Consider the following 21,082-nt stretch of genomic DNA (forward strand, 5'->3'; position numbering starts at 1 on the left):
CAGAATCTCCCAAGAGCACAGTGTCATCAGCAAAGAGCAACTGTGACAACTCCCACTTTGTGTGTGATTCTTTATCTTTTAACTCCACGCCTCTTGCCAAGACCCTTGCAATTACTTCTCTTACAATCCCATCTATAAATATATTAAACAACCATGGTGACATCACACATCCTTGTCTAAGGCCTACTTTTACTGGGAAATAATCTCCCTCTTTCCTACATACTCTAACTTGAGCCTCACTATCCTCGTAAAAACTCTTCACTGCTTTCAGTAACCTACCTCCTATACCATACACCTGCAACATCTGCCACATTGCCCCCCTATCCACCCTGTCATACGCCTTTTCCAAATCCATAAATGCCACAAAAACCTCTTTAGCCTTTTCTAAATACTGTTCACTTATGTGTTTCACTGTAAACACCTGGTCCACACACCCCCTACCTTTCCTAAAACCTCCTTGTTCATCTGCTATCCTATTCTTCGTCTTACTCTTAATTCTTTCAATAATAACTCTACCATACACTTTACCAGGTATACTCAACAGACTTATCCCCCTATAATTTTTGCACTCTCTTTTGTCCCCTTTGCCTTTATACAAAGGAACTATGCATGCTCTCTGCCAATCCCCAGGTACCTTACCCTCTTCCATACATTTATTAAATAATAGCACCAACATTTCTGTCTTTATCCCATCAATCCCAGCTGCTTTACGCCCTTTCATTTTACCTACTGCTTCACGAACTTCCCCCACACTCACAACTGGCTCTTCCTCACTCCTACAAGATGTTATTCCTCCTTGCCCTATACACGAAATCACAGCTTCCCTATCTTCATCAACATTTAACAATTCCTCAAAATATTCCCTCCATCTTCCCAATACCTCTAACTCTCCATTTGATAACTCTCCTCTCCTATTTTTAACTGACAAATCCATTTGTTCTCTAGGCTTCCTTAATCCTTAAACGGTCCAAACAGATCGACGTTCAAATTCATAGTGCTCCAAAAGTAGATCTACCTTTTTTTTTACATATTTTCAAGTATAACAAAAAAAATGTAGATAAAAAAGTTTTTTTTACACGTTTTCAAATGTAAAACAAAAAAGAAGATCTACATTTTTTTTACATACTTTCAGATGTTGAAAAAACATATACGTTTGGACTGTTTAAGGGTTAACTTGTTAAACTCACTCCAAAACTTTTTCTTATTTTCAACAAAATTTGTTGATAACATTTCACCCACTCTCTCATTTGCTCTCTTTTTATGCTGCTTCACCACTCTCTTAACCTCTCTTTTTCTCTCCATATACTCTTCCCTTCTTGCATCACTTCTACTTTGTAAAAACTTCTCATATACACCTACCATCCGACTTACGACCTGCTCGACTTACGACCACTCGACTTACGACCGTGTTTTTTATGCCAAATTTCTGGGAAATAAAGAACTATTTTTGTTGTACACAGTGTTTATCCTAAACCTTACAGTATAAAATACAGTACTAACAACATAAAAAGTAAAGTAAAACATGAAATACCAAAATAAAACAATAAAATAAAGTCATTACAAAAATGTTTTGTTGATATTCAGTAGTAAAGTTCGACTTACGGCCATTTCGACTTACGACCGGTTTATCGGAACCGAACTCGGTCGTAAGTCGGATGGTAGGTGTACTAACTTTTTCTCCCTTACTACTCTCTTTACATCATCATTCCACCAATCGCTCCTCTTCCCTCCCGCACCCACTTTCCTGTAACCACAAACGTCTGCTGAACACTAACACTACATGGGGAACATGTTAGATCATAATAAGGAGAGAAGTGGCTTTTATAACTTAGCATGCTGTTGGAGTATGATCAAGATAACATTTATGAAGGGGAGTCAGAGAAGCTGGTTGGCCAAACTTGAGTTCTCGAGGTGGAAAGTATAGTGCCTGCACTCTGAAGGAGGCATGGAGATGTCAACAACAAGAAAAGCAGTGCCAATGATGGTACTTTCCAAATTGCTTGTGCTCTCACAACTTGAGTATTTATCTGTTCTTACAGTTCCTTTTAGGGCAGGATAGAGAGCTAGAAAATATACATAGGTCTTACAACATAGGTTGAACACTTCAAAGCTTGGATTATTCTCTTGAGAATAGAGGAGAGAGATACACCTGATAATATATGTACATGGAGGGTACTTGAGGGACTGATCTCTGTCTGTACGCTGCTGTAACATCTTACTGGAATGAAAGATATGGGAGAAAGTGTGGCATAAATGGAGTGAAGAGCAGGAAGGCCACGAGCACAATTAAATAATACCCCCAACATCCATGGCCCAAGACTTGAACATATTACCAGCTGATATCACAAATGCTGCTGTAATGAAAATGATAGTTTTCACGAAGCTGGATAGCTTCTTTCTACATGTGCTTGATCAGCCAGGTTGTGATGGCTGTTTGGGTCTGTAGGTCATTAGCACAGTCTGAGTTGGCCATGTTATCAACAGAGAAGCCTGGCCTTAGGTTGGGCTGCAGGGGTAGAAGGGCCCTTGAAATAGGTGACAGACAAAGTACAAGTAAAGACATTTATTGTATAATTCATCCTAACAATATCTTAATTAATTCAAGAGTTCTTAATCAGTCTCAGCCAAACAAACTTCATCCCCTTACGTATACATAAACATACACAAACTGTCAATGCAGTTGAAATAATTTGTTTGAATATTTGTAAAGATAGTATCCACAGATTGGTGTTCAGTCATTAAATTGATTCCAAGTGCAGATGATTGTAAGTTGAGAATTTTACTAGATGGGCAAAGATTTTTTAAATTACTGTATACTATTTATACAAACCCCTATTTACTGCTTTTATTTTTTTTTTTATTATGTGATGCACGTCCAGTTTATGGTGCCCACTCCAAAATGTCATTAATGATAGTAGGAAGGAAATTTTATAGTATAATGTGATAAAGTTTTTAAGGACTTGTACCTTACAACAGGCTGTCGACCTGCAAGTGGCAGATTTCTGCCCAGCTTCAGGAGTGAGTAAATATGATTACTGCTGTAGATGTTATAGTCTAACTGTAATACTGTAAAGTGTTCATATATAGTACAGTATAGTATACCTTTTTTACAGTAGTACACTTATTTTTTAACTTTTAGTTTGATATACTGTATCTTAAATTTGAGTACATAGTTTTACATTGGTTATTATTTTCGTTAATTATACAGACTAGTTTTGATTCATTTATCAATATCATATTGTTTAAATCTGTTCATTACAGTATTTGTAATATATGTGTAGCATTATTAGGCACAGTTTGATAGTGACAGTTCTGCAGTTGTTAAACTTTCATACAACTTAGACTAAGTATACAGTATACACCTTTCACTGCATTGTCTAGCACCCTTGTAGGCAAGAATGAAGTGGGTAGACTAATGCAGTAAGCAGATGCAATGTATCAGTCCTGTGTTCACCATGGCAAGTAATGTTGATAAGTTTCACACACAGCCACAGTTCAACCTCTAGGTTCACATTCTGAAGCTAACATGTAATAATATCTTTATTTACTACAGGTACATGTACATGATGTATTATATACCACAGTATTCACTATACTCTTGAAAACAAAAATGTTTTATATTGGATATTTCATTTCTTTCATAATGAGTTTTCAAAATTATTTTCTATATTTTTTAACACTAATACACTTACTGTCTCTCACCAAGGTAAGGTTACTATGAAAAAAAAAAAAAGAAAAAAGAAAAGGAAACACATTAGCCATCGTATATTCAATCATTATTTTGCCAAAAGCAAGCTTACATCACTTCAGATGACCCTCCAAACTGCAGCATCTACACCCCCTCCTGTAGGGTGTAAACGCTGTACTTCCTACATCCAGGACTCAAGCCTGGCTAACTGGTTTCCCCTGGATCCCTTCATATATGTTACTTTGCTCACAGCCCAGCAGTATGTCAGTTATAAAACCACTTGTCTTCATTCATTCTAATCAAATGCAGTAGCACAAGCCTGTTGGATGCTCAAACCCCTAGCATTTAAAATCTCATTTACCCCTCAAACCCTTCATTGAAAATTATGGGCTGCCCAGCAAAACAAGAAAAATGCTATTGTAGCACACAAGAAATTTTGCTGTTATGTAGAGCAGGTACCCATGTTAAATACATAGTCTTAAGAGCTCATATACAGTCATCATTCATTTAATAGATATCCTGCCAGAAGTGCAGACATCACATTTCCAGTGATTTTTTGAATTGTAACACTCTCCTCTTTCAGTGTGCATTCACTGCTTCCCCCCATCAGGACTCAAGTCATAAACGTTATCTTGCATACACTCCAACGGCACCTCAATATTCCAACAACTTACACATGCCTTCTGGATTCTCAAGATCCTACCACTTAAAACCTCCTTTGCACCCTCCCTCCAATCCTTCCTGGGACTGCCTCTAACCCTCCTTCTTTCTTTACATCCTGTTATGCTTCATCCTTTCCATATGCCCAAGCTACAGGTAACTTTACAGCCCCTCCTCTACCCTATGAACAATACCGTTTAACGATACACCATCTTTAAAGTTTTATTTTTTTTTATTCTTTGCATAATATTCACACCACACATTGTGCACCTCAAATATGGCATCTCCACTGCCTCCAGCCTCCTTCCTACAACAATTTAAACAATCCTTTAACTTAAAAAGGTTGGTGCTTTTTGCCTCTCCACAGACACCAATACTCCAGTTGCCTTTTTTTTTCCTTCTTCATTGTTATGGGCCACCCTCATAGACCCATATGCTATTATGTCTACTCCAAAATACTAGGAATATCTAGCTGCATTCACTTTCTCAACAGCCCCCTTCTCTCTAATCTGATATCCAACTTTTCATTTCCTAAGTTTTTGTTACTCTCATCACCTTTCTCTTTCTATGTTCACATTTAATTTGCTTTTTTTACAAGCCAAGATTCATTCACCATCCTTTGCAACTGTTCTTCAGAATCTCACAAAAGCGTCATGACATCAGCAAAGAGAAATTAACAACTCCCACTTTGCATAAATTTTTTCTTTTCATCTCACACCTGTAACAAACACCATAGTATTTACTTCCTTTACAACCCCAACTATAAATTTATTAAAGTCAGAATTAAAGATTTTTTTTCCAGGTGATAGTGTTTGTATAGAGATGAGTGACATTTGATTGCGCATGCAGAATGCCCATGGTTATGCGGAGCATCACACATCCCTGTCTTATACTTGGAGGGAGGGGTATACCTAAAATGGGCTTTGGGGGGTCAGTGTCCCTGTGGTGTGGCCCATGACCAGGCCTCATGGTGGATCAGGGCCTGATCAACCAGGCTGTTACTACTGGCTGCACATAAACCGATGCATAAACAGCAATATGTTTGGGGCAGGAGTTGGGAGATTTTCCAAACAGTAGTCTGGTGAGAGAAGCCCTTGGCTTATCAAGGTTTCTTAAAAAAAAAAAAATGATCATCATCTGCAGGATACAACCCACCTAGTTGCAACACCTATTTGCTAGTCTATTTGCAACTAGGTGAACAGACAGTGGATGCAGACTTAACTATACTTCTTGCTCTACCCATTACATTTATAAGTAATACAAGATAATTCAAATTTTGTACTTTGATATACTGACAGGATCATAACAGAAATGTTAAAAGCAGGGGAGGATATATAGAGTTGGAGTGGTTGGTATTTTTGTTTAATAAATGTATGAAAGAGGAGAAGGTACCTAGGGATTGGCAGAGAGCATGTATAGTTCCTTTATATAAAGGGAAGGGGGACAAAAGAGATTGTAAAAATTATAGGGGAATAAGTTTACTGAGTATACCAGGAAAAGTGTACAGTAGGGTTATTATTGAAAGAATGAGAGGTAAGACAGAGTAGGATTGCAGATGAGCAAGGAGACTTTAGAGTGGGTAGGGGATGTGTAGATCAAGTGTTTACATTGAAGCACATACGTGAGCAGTATTTAGATAAAGGTAGGGAAGTTTCCATTGCATTTATGGATTTAGAAAAGTCATATGATAGAATGGATAGGGGAGCAATGTGGCAGATGTTACAAGTATATGATGACTAACAAACTTACTCTCAACATTGACAAAACCTACTTCATTCAGTTTGGAAACAGAACTACAGATGTCCCTCTTAACATAATGATAAATGGATCAACTATCACAAAGCTCACAGAGGGAAAATTCTTAGGAATCCACCTTGATAATAGACTCAAATTTCAAACACATGTACAACAAATTTCCAAGAAAATTTCCAAGACTGTAGGCACACTATTGAAGATACGGTACTATGTTCCACAGTCAGCCCTCCTGGCCCTATATCACTCATTTATTTACCCCTATCTCACCTATGGAATTTGTGCATGGGGCTCAACAACAATAAACCATCTCAGACTATTAATTACCCAACAAAAGGCTGCAGTCAGAATTATTATAAATTCCCACTACAGGCAGCACACTCCACCAATATTCAAAAGTCTAAACCTACTCACCATACAAAACATCCATACTTATTATTGTACCTACTACATACATAGAACACTTAACTCGGATATAAACCCTCCCCTCAAACGTCTCCTTACCAACCTCAACAGAACACATGACCATAACACAAGGCACATGTTCCTCGTGTCCAGCTCACACTATGCAAAAACTCAATGCACATAAAAGGCCCAAAAATCTGGAATTCATTACCTGTGAATATGAAAGAAACACTGTCTGTTTATAAATTCAAGTCTCTTCTTAAAAATCACTCACCCACAACTAAATAAATACTGAATAATTGTATCTCATAAATGTTTAACCTATGACCCTATCAAACTTTTTTTTTTTTTTTTTTTTTAATTGCATTACCTAACAGAATACTCCATTCTACTGAATGCACAGCAACTCAGCAAATGACCATATGACCTGTCTTTGAAATACTCATTTGTGCTTAATTGTTATTTGTTTACTATAATTTTTACCACTGAATATATCATTGCTTAGTTAATCTTAAGTTAATTTTAAGCCTGCCCATAATGCTCTGCATACAAGGGGCTTTCCGCATGCTACACTTAACCACTGTATTTCATTGTACATCTATGTATCATGTCCAAATTAATAATAAATAAATAAATAGGTAGTAAGTTACTAAAAGCTGTAAAAAGTTTTTATGAGGATAGTGAGGCTCAGGTTAGGGTGTGTAGAAGAGAGGGAGATTACTTCCCGGTAAAAGTAGGGTTGTAAAAGAAGCAAATGCTAGGGTGTTCGGGAGAGGGGTGGGATTAAATTATGGGGAATCAAATACAAAATGGGAGTTGACACAGTTACTTTTTGCTGATGAAACTGTTCTTATGGGAGATTCTAAAGAAAAGTTGCATAGGTTAGTGGACGAGTTTGGGAGGGTGTGTAAAGGTAGAAAGTTGAAAGTGAACGTAGATAAGGGTAAGGTGATGAGGGTATCAAATGATTTAGATAAAGAAAAATTGGGTATCACATTGGAGAGGGAGTATGGAAGAAGTGAATGCTTTTTGACATTTGGGAGTTTATGAGTCAACGGATGGGTTTATGAAGGATGAGGTTAACCATAGAATTGATGAAGGAAAAAAGGTGAGTGGTGCATTGAGGTATATGTGGAGATAAAAAAAAATCTCTATGGAGGCAAAAAAGGGAATGTATGAAAGTATAGTGGTACCAACACTCATATGGGTGTGAAGCTTGGGTTGTAAACGTTTCAGCGAGGAGGCAGTTGGAGGCATTGGAGATGTCCTGTCTAAGGGCAATGTGTGGTGTAAATATTATGCAGAAAATTTGGAATGTGGAAGTTAGGAAAGGTGTGGAGTCAGTAAAAGTATTAGCCAGAGGGCTGAAGAGGGGTTGTTGAGGTGGTTTGGTTATTTAGAGAGAATGGATCAAGGTAGAATGACATGGAGAGCATATAAATCTGTAGGGAAAGGAAGGTGGTGTAGGAGTCATCCTTGAAAAGGTTGGAGGGAGGGGGTAAAGGAGGCTTTGTGGGTGAGGGGCTTGGACTTCCAGCAAGCATGCACGAGTGTATTAGATAGGAATGAATGGAGTCGAATGGTTTTTGGGACCTGACAAGCTGTTGGAGTGTGAGCAGGGTAATATTTAGTGAAGGGATTCAGGGAAACTCGTTATTTTTATATACTGGAAATGGGAAGTACAATGCCTGAACTTTAAAGAATGGGTTTGGGATATTGGCAGTTTGGAGGGATATGCTATATATCTTTATATGTATATGCTTCTAAACTGTTGTATCTGGGCACCTCTGCAAAAACAGTGATTATGTATGAGTGAGGTGAAAGTGTTGAATGATGATGAAAGTATTTTCTTTTTGGGGATTTTCTTTCTTTTTGGGTCACCCTGCCTCGGTGGGAGACGGCCGACTTGTTGGATAAAAATAATATACATAATACAAATTTTTATACACGTGCTTTTGCAAGGGATGCCACAATCCAGTTCAATGATTGATTTATGTGTAGGTTATAACAGAAGTGCTTATAATGTACCAAACACTAAATTATTATCACAATTTTTTTTTTAACACTGACCACCTCCCACTAAGGTAGGGTGACCTAAAAAAAAAAAAAAAAAAAAAAAAATTACCATCATTCATTCTGTCATTGTCTTGCCAGAGGAGTGCTGACATTACAGTTCAGATGACCCTTCATACTGCAACATTCTCATCCTTTCCTCACTGTGAAAGCACTGTAATTACCATCTCTTAAGTAAGTAAGTTTATTCAGGTATACACAAATACAGTTACATAGAATTATCATACATAGCAGCATATGTGTAGAGAACCTAGGATAACCCAAAAAAGTCAGACAGAGTGACTTATTTCTATTGGGGTCCTCTACATTTAAGTCTGACTAACTGGTTTTCCTGAATCCCTTTATAAATGTTACCTTGCTCACACTCCAACAGCAGGTAAAATTATAAAAAACCACTTGTTGCCACTTCTATCTAACATGCTCACATGTGCATGTTGGATGCCTAAGCCCCTCACACACAAAACCTCCTTGAACCCCTCCCATTAAACATATGAACCTGAAACTTTCTCATTATAAATAAAACCATATTCCTCCAGACATTAATTAAAGGCTGACTATGCCACGGTACAGTATTAAAGTGACCAAGGAATGTGGAAATGGGCCAGCCTAGCATGACTGGGACTCTAAACTTTACATCTAACATATTTCCTCTCTGGACCTCATGTCTATAGTCCTATGGTACAATTATATCTTATACCAATATAAATTAAAGGAAATATGATGTATGTATGACCAAGTGGTATGTTCACACAGTCTAGATGATATTTATCTACAGATCCTGTCACTATTGGATCTTGATAGTCTGGGGGTATGAGAATATTGTATGAGGTTTGCTACCTGTTTTATTGTTCAGGTACAGTTATGTAGGCAATGTTCAAGGTATTTCTGTCTAGCAGGCTGTGGACTTAAAATGTCTGGTTGCAGGTGGGGTTTTGCTAAGAACCAAGAATAAGAGATCCTTTGTAGATGCATCTGGGCTAGACAAACTCATCAGAAGTTTGGTTTTGAAAAAGTGTCCAGTTTGAAGGTCGAGTTCCTTTCTTTCTGCCGAGGCACCTGGATTACCAACCTCCATGTTATAATTGCCATCACCATGATTTAGGATACTGGTGGTAGAGTTTTTAGGGTGCTATAAGACTCCAAATGTTGAATACATGATTTGTAGGTATTATATGAAAAACACATTTCTGCATAAGGCCTTGATGGCTCACAGTGACTACTACTTTCACATGTCAGCTGATGTACACTGGTTGTCACCTGTTTAACTGGCTGGCAAGCTGCCTGGTAACTGGTTGGCTCTTACTCAAAAGTTGAAAACCAAAAAGAATAGTTGGGCAAAAAGACACAGTGCAGAAAAGTGCAATATAGTCCTAATTGGTGGTGTGTAAAACTGAGTTAAATGGGCCACAAGGTGCTGGTTGTGTTCATAGTGGAGTCACGAGGTGCTGGTTATGTTCCCAGTGGGGTCATGAAGTGCTGGTTGTGTTTGTAGCCCAAAGACATTGAGTTTAGAGTTTAATAATGTAATGGAAACCTAAAAATGCAGCTGGAGGACACAATGATGAAAATTGATAGGTGTTCAACTTTGCCTGTGTAGAGATGCAGTTGCCTGACCTTGATTAAGTCTACAAAATAAAATATTTGATTTTAGAAATATCTGCAGATTTATGCAAGGCAGATTGAAGACTGCTCTCTATTTACATTGTTTTTCTCTTAGTTTCAGGTGCAAGTTCTGGTCCTCACCTCTTAAGTGCCATGGGATCTCTTACTAGTCCTGTGCAACATAAGGTGACCCCACACATGGTCCCAGGTCACCCAGCAGCACATGACATTCATCACAACCCAGGTATGTTAAGATGCTTCCTGCATTCATTAGTGTACTTACACAAATAACCTGCACATAGAGGAGAGGAACTTACGACGACGTTTCAGTCCGACTTGGACCATTTACAAAGTCACACTAACGAGAAGGAGAGCAGGATGGGTATATATAGGCAGGAGGTGGTGGTAGTAATAGTGGTGGTAGTAGTGGAGGTGAAAGGAAGTAGTAGTGGGGAGGTAGTAAGAGTAGGAGGGTCCAGTCAAATACTAAGAAAGAGGAGCACTGCAAGGGAGCTGGTGCCCACAGAGGGTAAGAGCAAGAACACCGAGGGGGGGGGAACAAATAAATAAGTAAATAAAGAAGGAACAAATACAGAGGGCAGAAGAAAGACAACCCAAAGGAGAAAAAGGAAAAAGGAAAGGGGAAGAGGGAGAGGAAGAAAAAAGAAGGAATCAGGTTAGGCCACGAGTGTTCTGAAGTTTGGAGTATTAATACACAACTTTCCTTGTACGAATCTTAGTCCCGGCTTCATCTCTGTAGATGCCTTCCTCTCCCACTACATTGTAAAATGTGCCAAATTTCAGAACACTCATGACATAACCTGATTCCTCCTTTTTTCTTCTTCTCCCTCTTCCCCTTTCCTTTTTCCTTTTTCTCCTCTGGGTTGTCTTTCTTTGCCCTGTGTATTTGTTCCTTCTTTATTTACTTATTTGTTTTTCTCCCCTCGGTGTTCTTGCTCTTACCCTCTGTGGGCACCAGCTCCCTTGCAGTGCTCCTCTTTCTTAGTATTTGACTGGCCCCTCCTACTCTTACTACCTCCCCACTACTATTTCTTTCCACCTCCATTACTACTACTACTACTACCACCACCTCCTGCCTATATATACCCATTCTGCTCTCCTTCTCGTTAGTGTGACTTTGTAAATGGTCCAAGTCAGACCGAAACGTCGTCGTAAGCTCCTCTCTTCTGTATTGTTCCAGTCATGGTATTGTGCCTTTTTTGTTGTCAGTATGCTTAAGTATGGTGCATCACTGTAAATCCCACATAATTGGGGGCAAGAGCCATTCATTATATGCAAGGTTTCAAAGTAGAAAATGTACCATAGAATATAAAAAATTAAAAATAACTGCAGTTCTCGTTGGTATTACTTCTGCAGTTTTGCAGCCGAGGCTGATCACTTATTTGCCTCATTTTCCCTAGATTATGTCTCCTCTTTTTAATTTATACAGAACATAGTATTGATGTGGTCTTATAGTTTTGATGTAGTGTGCATTGTGGTACCCTATTTTTTGCATCTGCTATTTCGTACATGTTGAAGGCATTGAGCATTATAATGTCTACAAGGTGGAAAAACACTTTAATATACCACTTGTGACTTCTACGCACACAGTCAACAAACCTTATCATCATGTCACACTTGTTGACTAATCATATACTGTTTATATAGTCGGCGACAGCAGCTGGTTTTTCAATTAGTGTAGAGGAGAGAAAGAAGAGTGCCCAGAATACCACCTTAAGAGACACCTAATTTCATTGGAAGGGTAGTTGAAGTTTCATTAATGGCTACATGTTGTCTGTTACTTAAGTGGAATTGAAAATAGTTGTATTTGTGCCTTTTAATACCATTGTGATTTCGTTTGCGAGGAATACTGAGAATACATTGCAATGCTTGTCCTTCAGTAGTATCTGATTATTAATGCTTTAATAGTCATTATCACCCATTTATTGAAAAGAAATTAATGAGTCTGGAAATGTGTGTAGTGAGGACATGTAAATTAAGTGCTTCTATGAGTAGTAAGTGACATATGTTATACTGTAGCCTGGTGAATGATTATTATTATTATAATCATAACTAAGCACTAAACCCACTAGGGTCATACAGCACTACTTAGGCGAATGAGGACAATAGCCAGGTACTCATGTGAATTACTAATAACTTACAAGTATGAATTGTTATGTCTTAGTTATAAGAATTGGAAAAATGAGTGTTCCTGATTTATCTTTTATCTTTGGTTTCTTTTTAAGCTATAAAATAATATTGTTAATCAGTCTCAATTTTTATTGGACTTTACAAATTTTAATATCTCTTAATCATATTTAAAAAATTAATGCATATTTGTGATTTTTCATTTGTCAAGGTGGAGGAGTTGGTCAAAGTCGAGAAAGTGTTGAAGCAGCCATAGCAGATATCAAACAAGCTATTAGGAGAACTAAAAATTTACCTGTTAAGTCTCATCCCCAAGACAGATCACCTATAAATGACAAAGCCCCCGTCTGGATACCACGGTAAGTACTGTACCTCCATTTACTTTTATCAGTGCATGAATTTAATAACTCTACATGACAAACTTTTTGAAATACAGCCTCTCCTTACTTAGCGATATACTCATTTACCAACAGCTTGGACTTACGGCGGGCTCTCTGACCAGTATACATACTTAAATAATGTATATTAGAGCTAATTTCCTCTGTTCTCTTTATTACAATATACAGTTCACTACTTTATAAACATTTAAAAATATACTAAAAATTTTATAAATGGTGCAAAGGTGACATTAAAACAATATCAAAGATGGTTGATACCAACTCTCTACCATTATAGTATGCTCCTCACTTAGCGATGAATTCGTTTACCTACGTGGTCTTAGGAATGGAACTCTGCCGTTAAGTGAGGAGAGACTGTACTGTATCTTAGAAGCAAAATTAAGCCTTGGTTGATTTGAACCTTCATTGGCAAATCTACTTAGGTAAAAACTTGTTCAGTACTGACGGCTCCGTTCATCACAAGACGAGATGTCAGAGCTAGAACCAATATAGAGATCATTCATAACCTGCTATTACGATATTTCGTAGGAATATGTGGTTTGAGTCTAGGGGATAATTCGCATGAAATATACCATGAACAAATCGTAATAAGAAGTTATGATGAAAGTGAGAACAAAAAACTTCATTAAATATCTCTTTAATATAATATATATTATGTTATAAACTTAAGGTATTTTAATGATATCTTTTAGTTATCAATTTGATACAAACACATAACAGACTTATTCAATCAAATCAGTCAATCAATCAAGTTTATTCTCTATGAAGATTACAATGCGGGGTTTACCGGTTTTGGATATTGTGTAGTTTACATGTTATAAAATACTAATTACAGAGGGGGCCACTAGGACACCTAGCATGGCTAGGCATTTCAGGCAGACTTAAATTAATTCTTAACTCTAAATTAATATAGATTATGGAGTAAGTTGGTGTTAAGGCTAAGTGACTACATTATAGTTTGTGAGTTTAGCAATGTAAATGCTCTTGTTTTGGCACAATACACAGGTTCTATATTGTAGTATCACAGACAAACTTATGACTAGTTAGGATTCATCATTTTATGATTAAGATTCGTATTTCCGTGATTATAGACAAGTGGGTGAGTGAGTAAGTGTGAACAGGTGGTTTTCATGTAATTAGTTGTCGTGGTGTATCAGGGAGATAAGATGTTGTCTAACAGTAGTTTTGAAGATGATGAATGTGTCTGCAGTTCTAGAGCTTTCTGGTAGGGTGTTCCAGATTTTAGGCCCTTTGACATACATAGAATTTTTGTAAAGGTTTAGTCGGACACGGGGAATGTCATAGAGATGTTTGTGTCTGGTATTATGCCTGTGGGTCCTGTCACAACTATCAAGAAAGCATTTTAGGTCAAGGTTAATATTGGAATTTAAGGTCCTGTAGATGTAGATTGCACAGTAGTAAGTGTGGATGTTCTGAACAGGGAGTAAGTTTAGCTCTATGAATAGTGGGGGGGGGGTGTTGCCAGGGATGGGATTTAGTGATTATTCTTACTGCAGCTTTTTGTTAGGTTATTATTGGCTTTAGGTGTGTTGCTGCAGTTGATCCCCAAGCACAATTAGCATAGGTGAGGTATGGATAAATGAGTGAATGGTATAGTGTGAGAAGGGCAGTTTGCAGCACGTAGTATCGTATCTTGGAGAGGATTCCAACCGTTTTGGATACTTTTTTTGTTATGTGTTGGATATGGGTGCTGAAATTCAGGTTGTTGTCGAGGTATAGGTCGAGGAATTTGCCCTCATTATGTCTGGCAATTAGAGTGTTGTCGATCTTAATGTTAAGTTGCGCAACACCTGTGCATTTGAGTTGAATGGGTCTCTACACAGAGATTAGATAAAGCTACCGAGTCTCCACACTGAGACTTAACAAGCTTAACCACTTATAATTAGAGCAGTATAATAGAAGTCCTTCATACATGGTAGATCTTCTAATATAATTTGGAGTCTTACAAATACTCGTGTTTTCTAGAGTCAGAGCCGATTTACATTATCTAGATAACTTCTCGACTTGAATATACAAAGTAAACCTTCTTGAGACAGTGAGAGGCATTGTAAGTAAGTAAGCAAATAAGTAAGTTTATTCAGGTATACACAAATACAGTTACATAGAATTATCATACATAGCAGCATATGTGTAGAGAACCTAGGATAACCCAAAAAAGTCAGACAGAGTGACTTATTTCCATTGGGGTCCTTTTACCTTATTATTATAATATAAAGGTTATAATATTTTCTTATTATTCTACAATGAAGATAACATCTTATTATCATACTAAAAAGACTATCTACTACACGAGGGTCATTAAGACTATCTACAATACGAGGGTCATTACTAGGAATAAGGTAAAATTTACACGTATGTTAGCTAAAAAAATAGAAAATCATTCCCCTCCCTTTCTGTAGCTACATTCATCAGACACCTTTTAGCACTACTATCACACCACTCACACCTGATGTCATCTCATGTCACATGAGTAGTGCAGAGGCGAATGGCCACACAATAGTTAGTAAGTAAGTAAGTTTATTCAGGTATACACAAATACAGTTACATAGAATTATCATACATAGCAGCATATGTGTAGAGAACCTAGGATAACCCAAAAAAGTCAGACAGAGTGACTTATTTCCATTGGACATCACCAATGGTGTACAATCCATTTCCTAACTAATATATTTCAACATACTATAAATATACAGTGGAACCCCGAGTTTCAGCCATAATCTGTTCTAGGCCTAAAGTCAAAGCAGTATTTCCCATAAGAAATAATGTAAATCCAATTAATCTGTTCCACCCAATAAATATTCACCAAAAATTAATTTTTTTAAAGAATAAATACTATAGTTTTACATACAGAAAACAATAAGAAATAAATATAAAGCACTAATTTTAATGGATAAATGAACATTTAAATCAGTTTTACCTTTATTGAAGACTTGTTTGCATATGAGAGAGGCAGGAGAGTTTGGATGCAGGACAAGATAGTCCTTCAATATGACACTAATATCAACTCTACGGCTTAACCCTTTCAGGGTCCAAGGCCAAAATCTGAAGTCACGCACCAGTGTCCAAGAAATTTTGAAAAAAAAAAAAAAATTATTTTTTCTTACAGAATTAAAGAGCATATTTTTGTGAAGGTAATAAAACAAAAAAAATAAGAATCTGATCAGTACTTACCGAGATACAGTGCCAAGAAGTTTATAGAAAATGATGTGGTGGTGGCAACATCGACGAATTCCACATACGCGTATTATATTATTTTGTTGTTTTAGTTGTTTTTTCTTTTTTCCAATTTTTTTCTATTCCTACTAACATTTGGGGCCTGAGAGACCAATACTGTATATACGTAATTGATATATATAAACTCACTGTATTGAACACAATAACCGCACTAAAGTTATTATCATATTATTGTTTACCACTGTTTTTTATTACAATAAACATGCACAAATATTGTATAATACTAATGTTCTATCATATATTTACATATTTACAATCACTGGACATGGTTTTAGAACTGCTGGAGCTTGTGGAACTCCTTGAAACATGGCACCATGCACAGAGGCACCTTACATTCCTCACACATAAACCGAGTGTCTTTGCGTCTTTGTTGCCGTCGTTTTGTTTGTGCACAGACAATGCATCTCTTCTGAGCAAATTTCTTTTGAGTTGAAGGAAGCTGTATTATGAAATGATCACCTTCTCTCCTCAAACGCTTGGGTATATCGTGATGAATTCGAGGACCATGTTCTATTGCAGGTGTTGTTACCTGGTACTTCATTATGAGTTGTCTGACAACAGACAAAATTCACCATACGGTGGTCTGTTACCAGTCTTTATTTGGTACATATTATATGCATTGAGCATTGAAATGTCCATGAGATGGAAGAAAAGTTTCATGTACCACTTGTAACTCTTACGAACACAGTCAACAAAACCAATCTGCATGTCACACTTGTCAACCAAGCGCATGTTTTGTGTATAATCAATCACTGACACTGGTTTTCGAATACGTTCATTAGTCACTCGATCAACTTTGCCATTGTCTTGCATTTCATTACGGTGAGTGGTTGTCAACAATGTGACATCTCGTTTGTCATGCCACCGTAATGCCATGATGTCATTGGCAGTAAACACCTGCACGTCATCACCACAAACACCTGCGTTGAGCCTGGGCATATGTTTACGATTAGAACGCACTGTGCCACACACATCTGTCTTGTTCACTCGCATGAAATCACTGAGTAATGGGCTTGTGTACCAGTTATCGGTATATAATGTATGCCCCTTACCAAGATAAGGTGCCATCATGTTTCTCACTACGTCACCTGAGATACCCAATAACATCTTGGTATCTTTCAATGTTTTACTACCCGTGTATACAACAATATCCAACACCAGGCCACTGTCACAATCACAGAGTACAAACAGTTTTATACCAAAGCGGTTCCTCTTGCTCGGTATATACTGCTTGAATGACAGTCTACCTTTGAACAAAATCAAAGACTCGTCAATTACAAGAATCTTGAATGAATAAAAGTATATCCTGAACTTTTGTTTGAGATACATGAAAACATTTCTAATCTTGTATAACCTGTCACTTCTGTCAGGCCTGGTTTTGTCAGAGAAGTGCAACATACGTAACAGTAAGATAAACCTGTTCACTGGTATTATTTCACTGAAGACCGGGGTAGAAATTAGCCGATCTGTGGACCAGTGTGCTTTTATATTACGCTTATAGACGTGAGGCATAAGCATTATTGTTGCAAAAAGCAAATACATTTCTGCAACAGTCGTCTCTTTCCACCTGTGTAGTCTTGATTGTGGTGATAAGATCGTATTTGCCATGGTGTACTGAAAATACTTATTACTTTCCCTGGCAATAATTTCCATCAATGGCTGGTCAAAGAATAATTCAAAGAATTCCAGTTCATTGGCCGTGGTTCCAAGGGGACAGGTAGGTAGAATTCCACTTTGAGAGTCATCAAAGTGGTGAGGCTTGGGAACAAAATTGGGATTTTGCTGCCAATCCCACATACAGTTTTCTGGTGGATACTGGACATCATAGGCTGGTTGTACGGGTGGTTGTGGTTGTGGCGGGCTGGTGGCTGACGCTCCGCTTTGTCCTTGAACTGACGAGTCAGCAGCATGGGTCCCCGCGTGGCACGGTGAGTCACGCATGGCGGTGCCACCACCACCACCACTAACACCATCCACTGATGCCTGTGGCTCATCCATGCCAAGTGTAGCCACATCATCCTCACTATCACTACCTAAAACGGGTGTAGGGCCACGGGATGTACTCCGTCCCCTGGGCACAGCATAGGGTACACTACCCGAGCGCATGCGGCGGCGAACATACCGACGCTTCACTGGTGAATATGATTCCTCACTATCACTACTCGAATGATCGTCGAGCGCAATAAAATCACAATCCACGTCAGAATCATCGTCATTACTAAAGTCAGAGGCCTGGCCACGCGAAAATATTAGTTTTCTCTTACGTTTAGGAACACCCGACCGTGAGTCACGAGTGCCCACACCAGAGGTAGAAGGTCGAGGATCGTCGGGGTTTTCTGCACTATTATCGATATCCTGGTCATTATTTTCGGTCACTAACTTATCAAAGCCGTAGAATTCGTCTTCATTTCCACTTCCATCAGTGTCAGAACTATCAGACAGGAAGAGGAGAGTCCCAATTTTCCGGGGAGTGAGAGCTGACTTGCGACGAGGCATGGTGAACAAGGGTGACTGAGCCGGCGTTCCCACAATGCTATGCAGGCGCCTAGATTTTTTGTTTACGGCGCACACCCACGGCGCAGACCCATTCTCTCACATGTAGGCCTATGTGCGCTTTCGCGCTAAATTTGATGGTGCTAGAATTTTGGCGTAGATCTATGGTTTGGACACTCACCGTAAAGCCGTAGATCTACGGGACGGACCCTGAAAGGGTTAATTATCTAGCACACTTCGTCTAATATGACATAATAAACAATATTAATGAAATAGAAACATGGTATATACTCTAGAATGAATAAAATATATCATATGTCTCTCTCCCTAACTGATGAGTGTTGCTGTGTTGTTTGTTGTTGGGTGTATAAGGGCCACTGAAAGATAAGCCTTACATAGTGGTGGTGATGGTGGCAGCAGAGATGGTGGTGTTGTTAGTCCCCCTATAAAACTCCAACAACATTGGAGGAGTCAGTTTCGTGCTGTCCTTTTTCTATCAATTAATCGTTTAATTTTCTTGCTACACCAGGAGGCAGCTCTGACGAGAACTCACACACACACCAGCTTTTAAATCTCTGCACAAAATTCAATTTAAACCAGCAAATAATAGAGCCTACTAGACTGGAGAATACACTAGACCTCATCTTCACTAACAATGATGATCTGATACAAAATGTCACCATATCAAAAACAATATACTCAGATCACAACATAATCGAGGTTCAGACATGTATGCGCGGAGCCCCAGACCGACATAATGAGATTAGTCACGAGGGAGCATTCACCAAATTCAACTTCAATAACAAAACCATAAAGTGGGACCAAGTAAACCAAGTCCTAACCGATATAAGCTGGGAAGATAGACTAAGCAACACAGACCCCAACTTATGCCTAGAACAGATTAACTCAGTGGCACTCGATGTATGCACAAGGCTTATTCCTCTAAGAAAAAGGAGGAGTAGATGTAAAATAGAAAGAGACAGGCGCTCTCTTTACAGGCGACGGAAAAGAATAACAAAGTGGCTAAAAGAGGCCAATATATCTGAAATGTGTAGGGAGTCACTGGTCAGAGAAATAGCAAACATCGAACTTAAGCTAAAGGAATCTTATAGGAGTCGGGAATCATGGGAAGAACTAAAAGCCATAAATGAAATCAAAAGAAACCCAAAGTATTTCTTTTCCTATGCCAAATCAAAGTCGAGAACAACGTCCAGTATTGGGCCCCTACTTAAACAAGATGGGTCCTACACAGATGACAGCAAGGAAATGAGTGAGCTACTCAAGTCCCAATATGACTCAGTTTTTAGCAAGCCACTAACCAGACTGAGAGTCGAAGATCAAAATTAATTTTTTATGAGAGAGCCACAGAATTTGGTTAACACAAGCCTATCTGATGTTATCCTGATGCCAAATGACTTCGAACAGGTGATAAATGACATGCCCATGCACTCTGCCCCAGGGCCAGACTCGTGGAACTCCGTGTTCATCAAGAACTGCAAGAAGCCCCTATCACGAGCTTTTACCATCCTATGGAGAGGGAGCATGGACATGGGGGTCGTCCCACAGTTACTAAAAACAACAGACATAGCCCCACTCCACAAAGGGGGCAGTAAAGCAATAGCAAAGAACTACAGACCGATAGCACTAACATCCCATATCATAAAAATCTTTGAAAGGGTCCTAAGACACAAGATCGCCACCCATCTAGAAACCCATCAATTACATAACCCAGGGCAACATGGGTTTAGAACAGGTCACTCCTGTCTGTCTCAACTATTGGATCACTACGACAAGGTCCTAAATGCACTAGAAGACAAAAAGAATGCAGATGTAATATATACAGACTTTGCAAAAGCCTTCGACAAGTGTGACCATGGCATAATAGCGCACAAAATGCATGCTAAAGGAATAACAGGAAAAGTTGGTAGATGGATCTATAATTTCCTCACAAACAGAACACAAAGAGTAGTAGTCAACAGAGTAAAGTCCGAGGCAGCTACGGTGAAAAGCTCTCTTCCACAAGGCACAGTACTCACTCCTATCTTGTTTCTCATCCTCATATCTGACATAGACAAGGATGTCAGCCACAGCACCGTGTCTTCCTTTGCAGATGACACCCGAATCTGCATGACAGTGTCTTCCATTGCAGACACTGCAAGGCTCCAGGCAGACATCAACCAAATCTTTCAGTGGGTTGCAGAAAACAATATGAAGTTCAACGATGAGAAATTTCAATTACTCAGATATGGTAAACATGAGGAAATTAAAACTTCATCAGAATACAAAACAAATTCTGGCCACAAAATAGAGCGAAAAACCAACATCAAAGACCTGGGAGTGATCATGTCGGAGGATCTCACCTTCAAGGACCATAACATTGTATTAATCGCAGCTGCTAGAAAAATGACAGGATGGATAATGAGAACCTTCAAAACTAGGGATGCCAAGCCCATGATGACACTCTTCAGGTCACTTGTTCTATCTAGGCTGGTATATTGCTGCACACTAACAGTACCTTTCAAGGCAGGTGAAATTGCTGACCTAGAAAATGTACAGAGAACCTTCACGGTGCGCATAACGGAGATAAAACACCTCAATTACTGGGAGC

General features: G+C 38.5%; 1 protein-coding gene across 2 annotated transcripts in view; it reads left to right on the plus strand.

Moving 5' to 3' along the window:
- Positions 1 to 21,082, plus strand: part of LOC128696112 (uro-adherence factor A) — a 1,051,771-nt gene that overhangs the window by 973,550 nt on the left and 57,139 nt on the right. Inside the window, exons 8-10 of one of the 2 annotated variants that reach the window (XM_070094815.1) lie at positions 2,977 to 3,018; positions 10,296 to 10,424; positions 12,540 to 12,687. In XM_070094815.1, coding sequence (XP_069950916.1) covers positions 2,977 to 3,018; positions 10,296 to 10,424; positions 12,540 to 12,687 — 319 coding nt within the window. Of the gene's footprint in view, positions 1 to 2,976; positions 3,019 to 10,295; positions 10,425 to 12,539; positions 12,692 to 21,082 lie in introns of those variants that run through there. The other variant, XM_070094816.1, reaches the window with a different exon arrangement.

This window comes from Cherax quadricarinatus, chromosome 48 (genome assembly GCF_038502225.1).
Source record: "Cherax quadricarinatus isolate ZL_2023a chromosome 48, ASM3850222v1, whole genome shotgun sequence".
NCBI classification, from domain to species: domain Eukaryota; kingdom Metazoa; phylum Arthropoda; class Malacostraca; order Decapoda; family Parastacidae; genus Cherax; species Cherax quadricarinatus.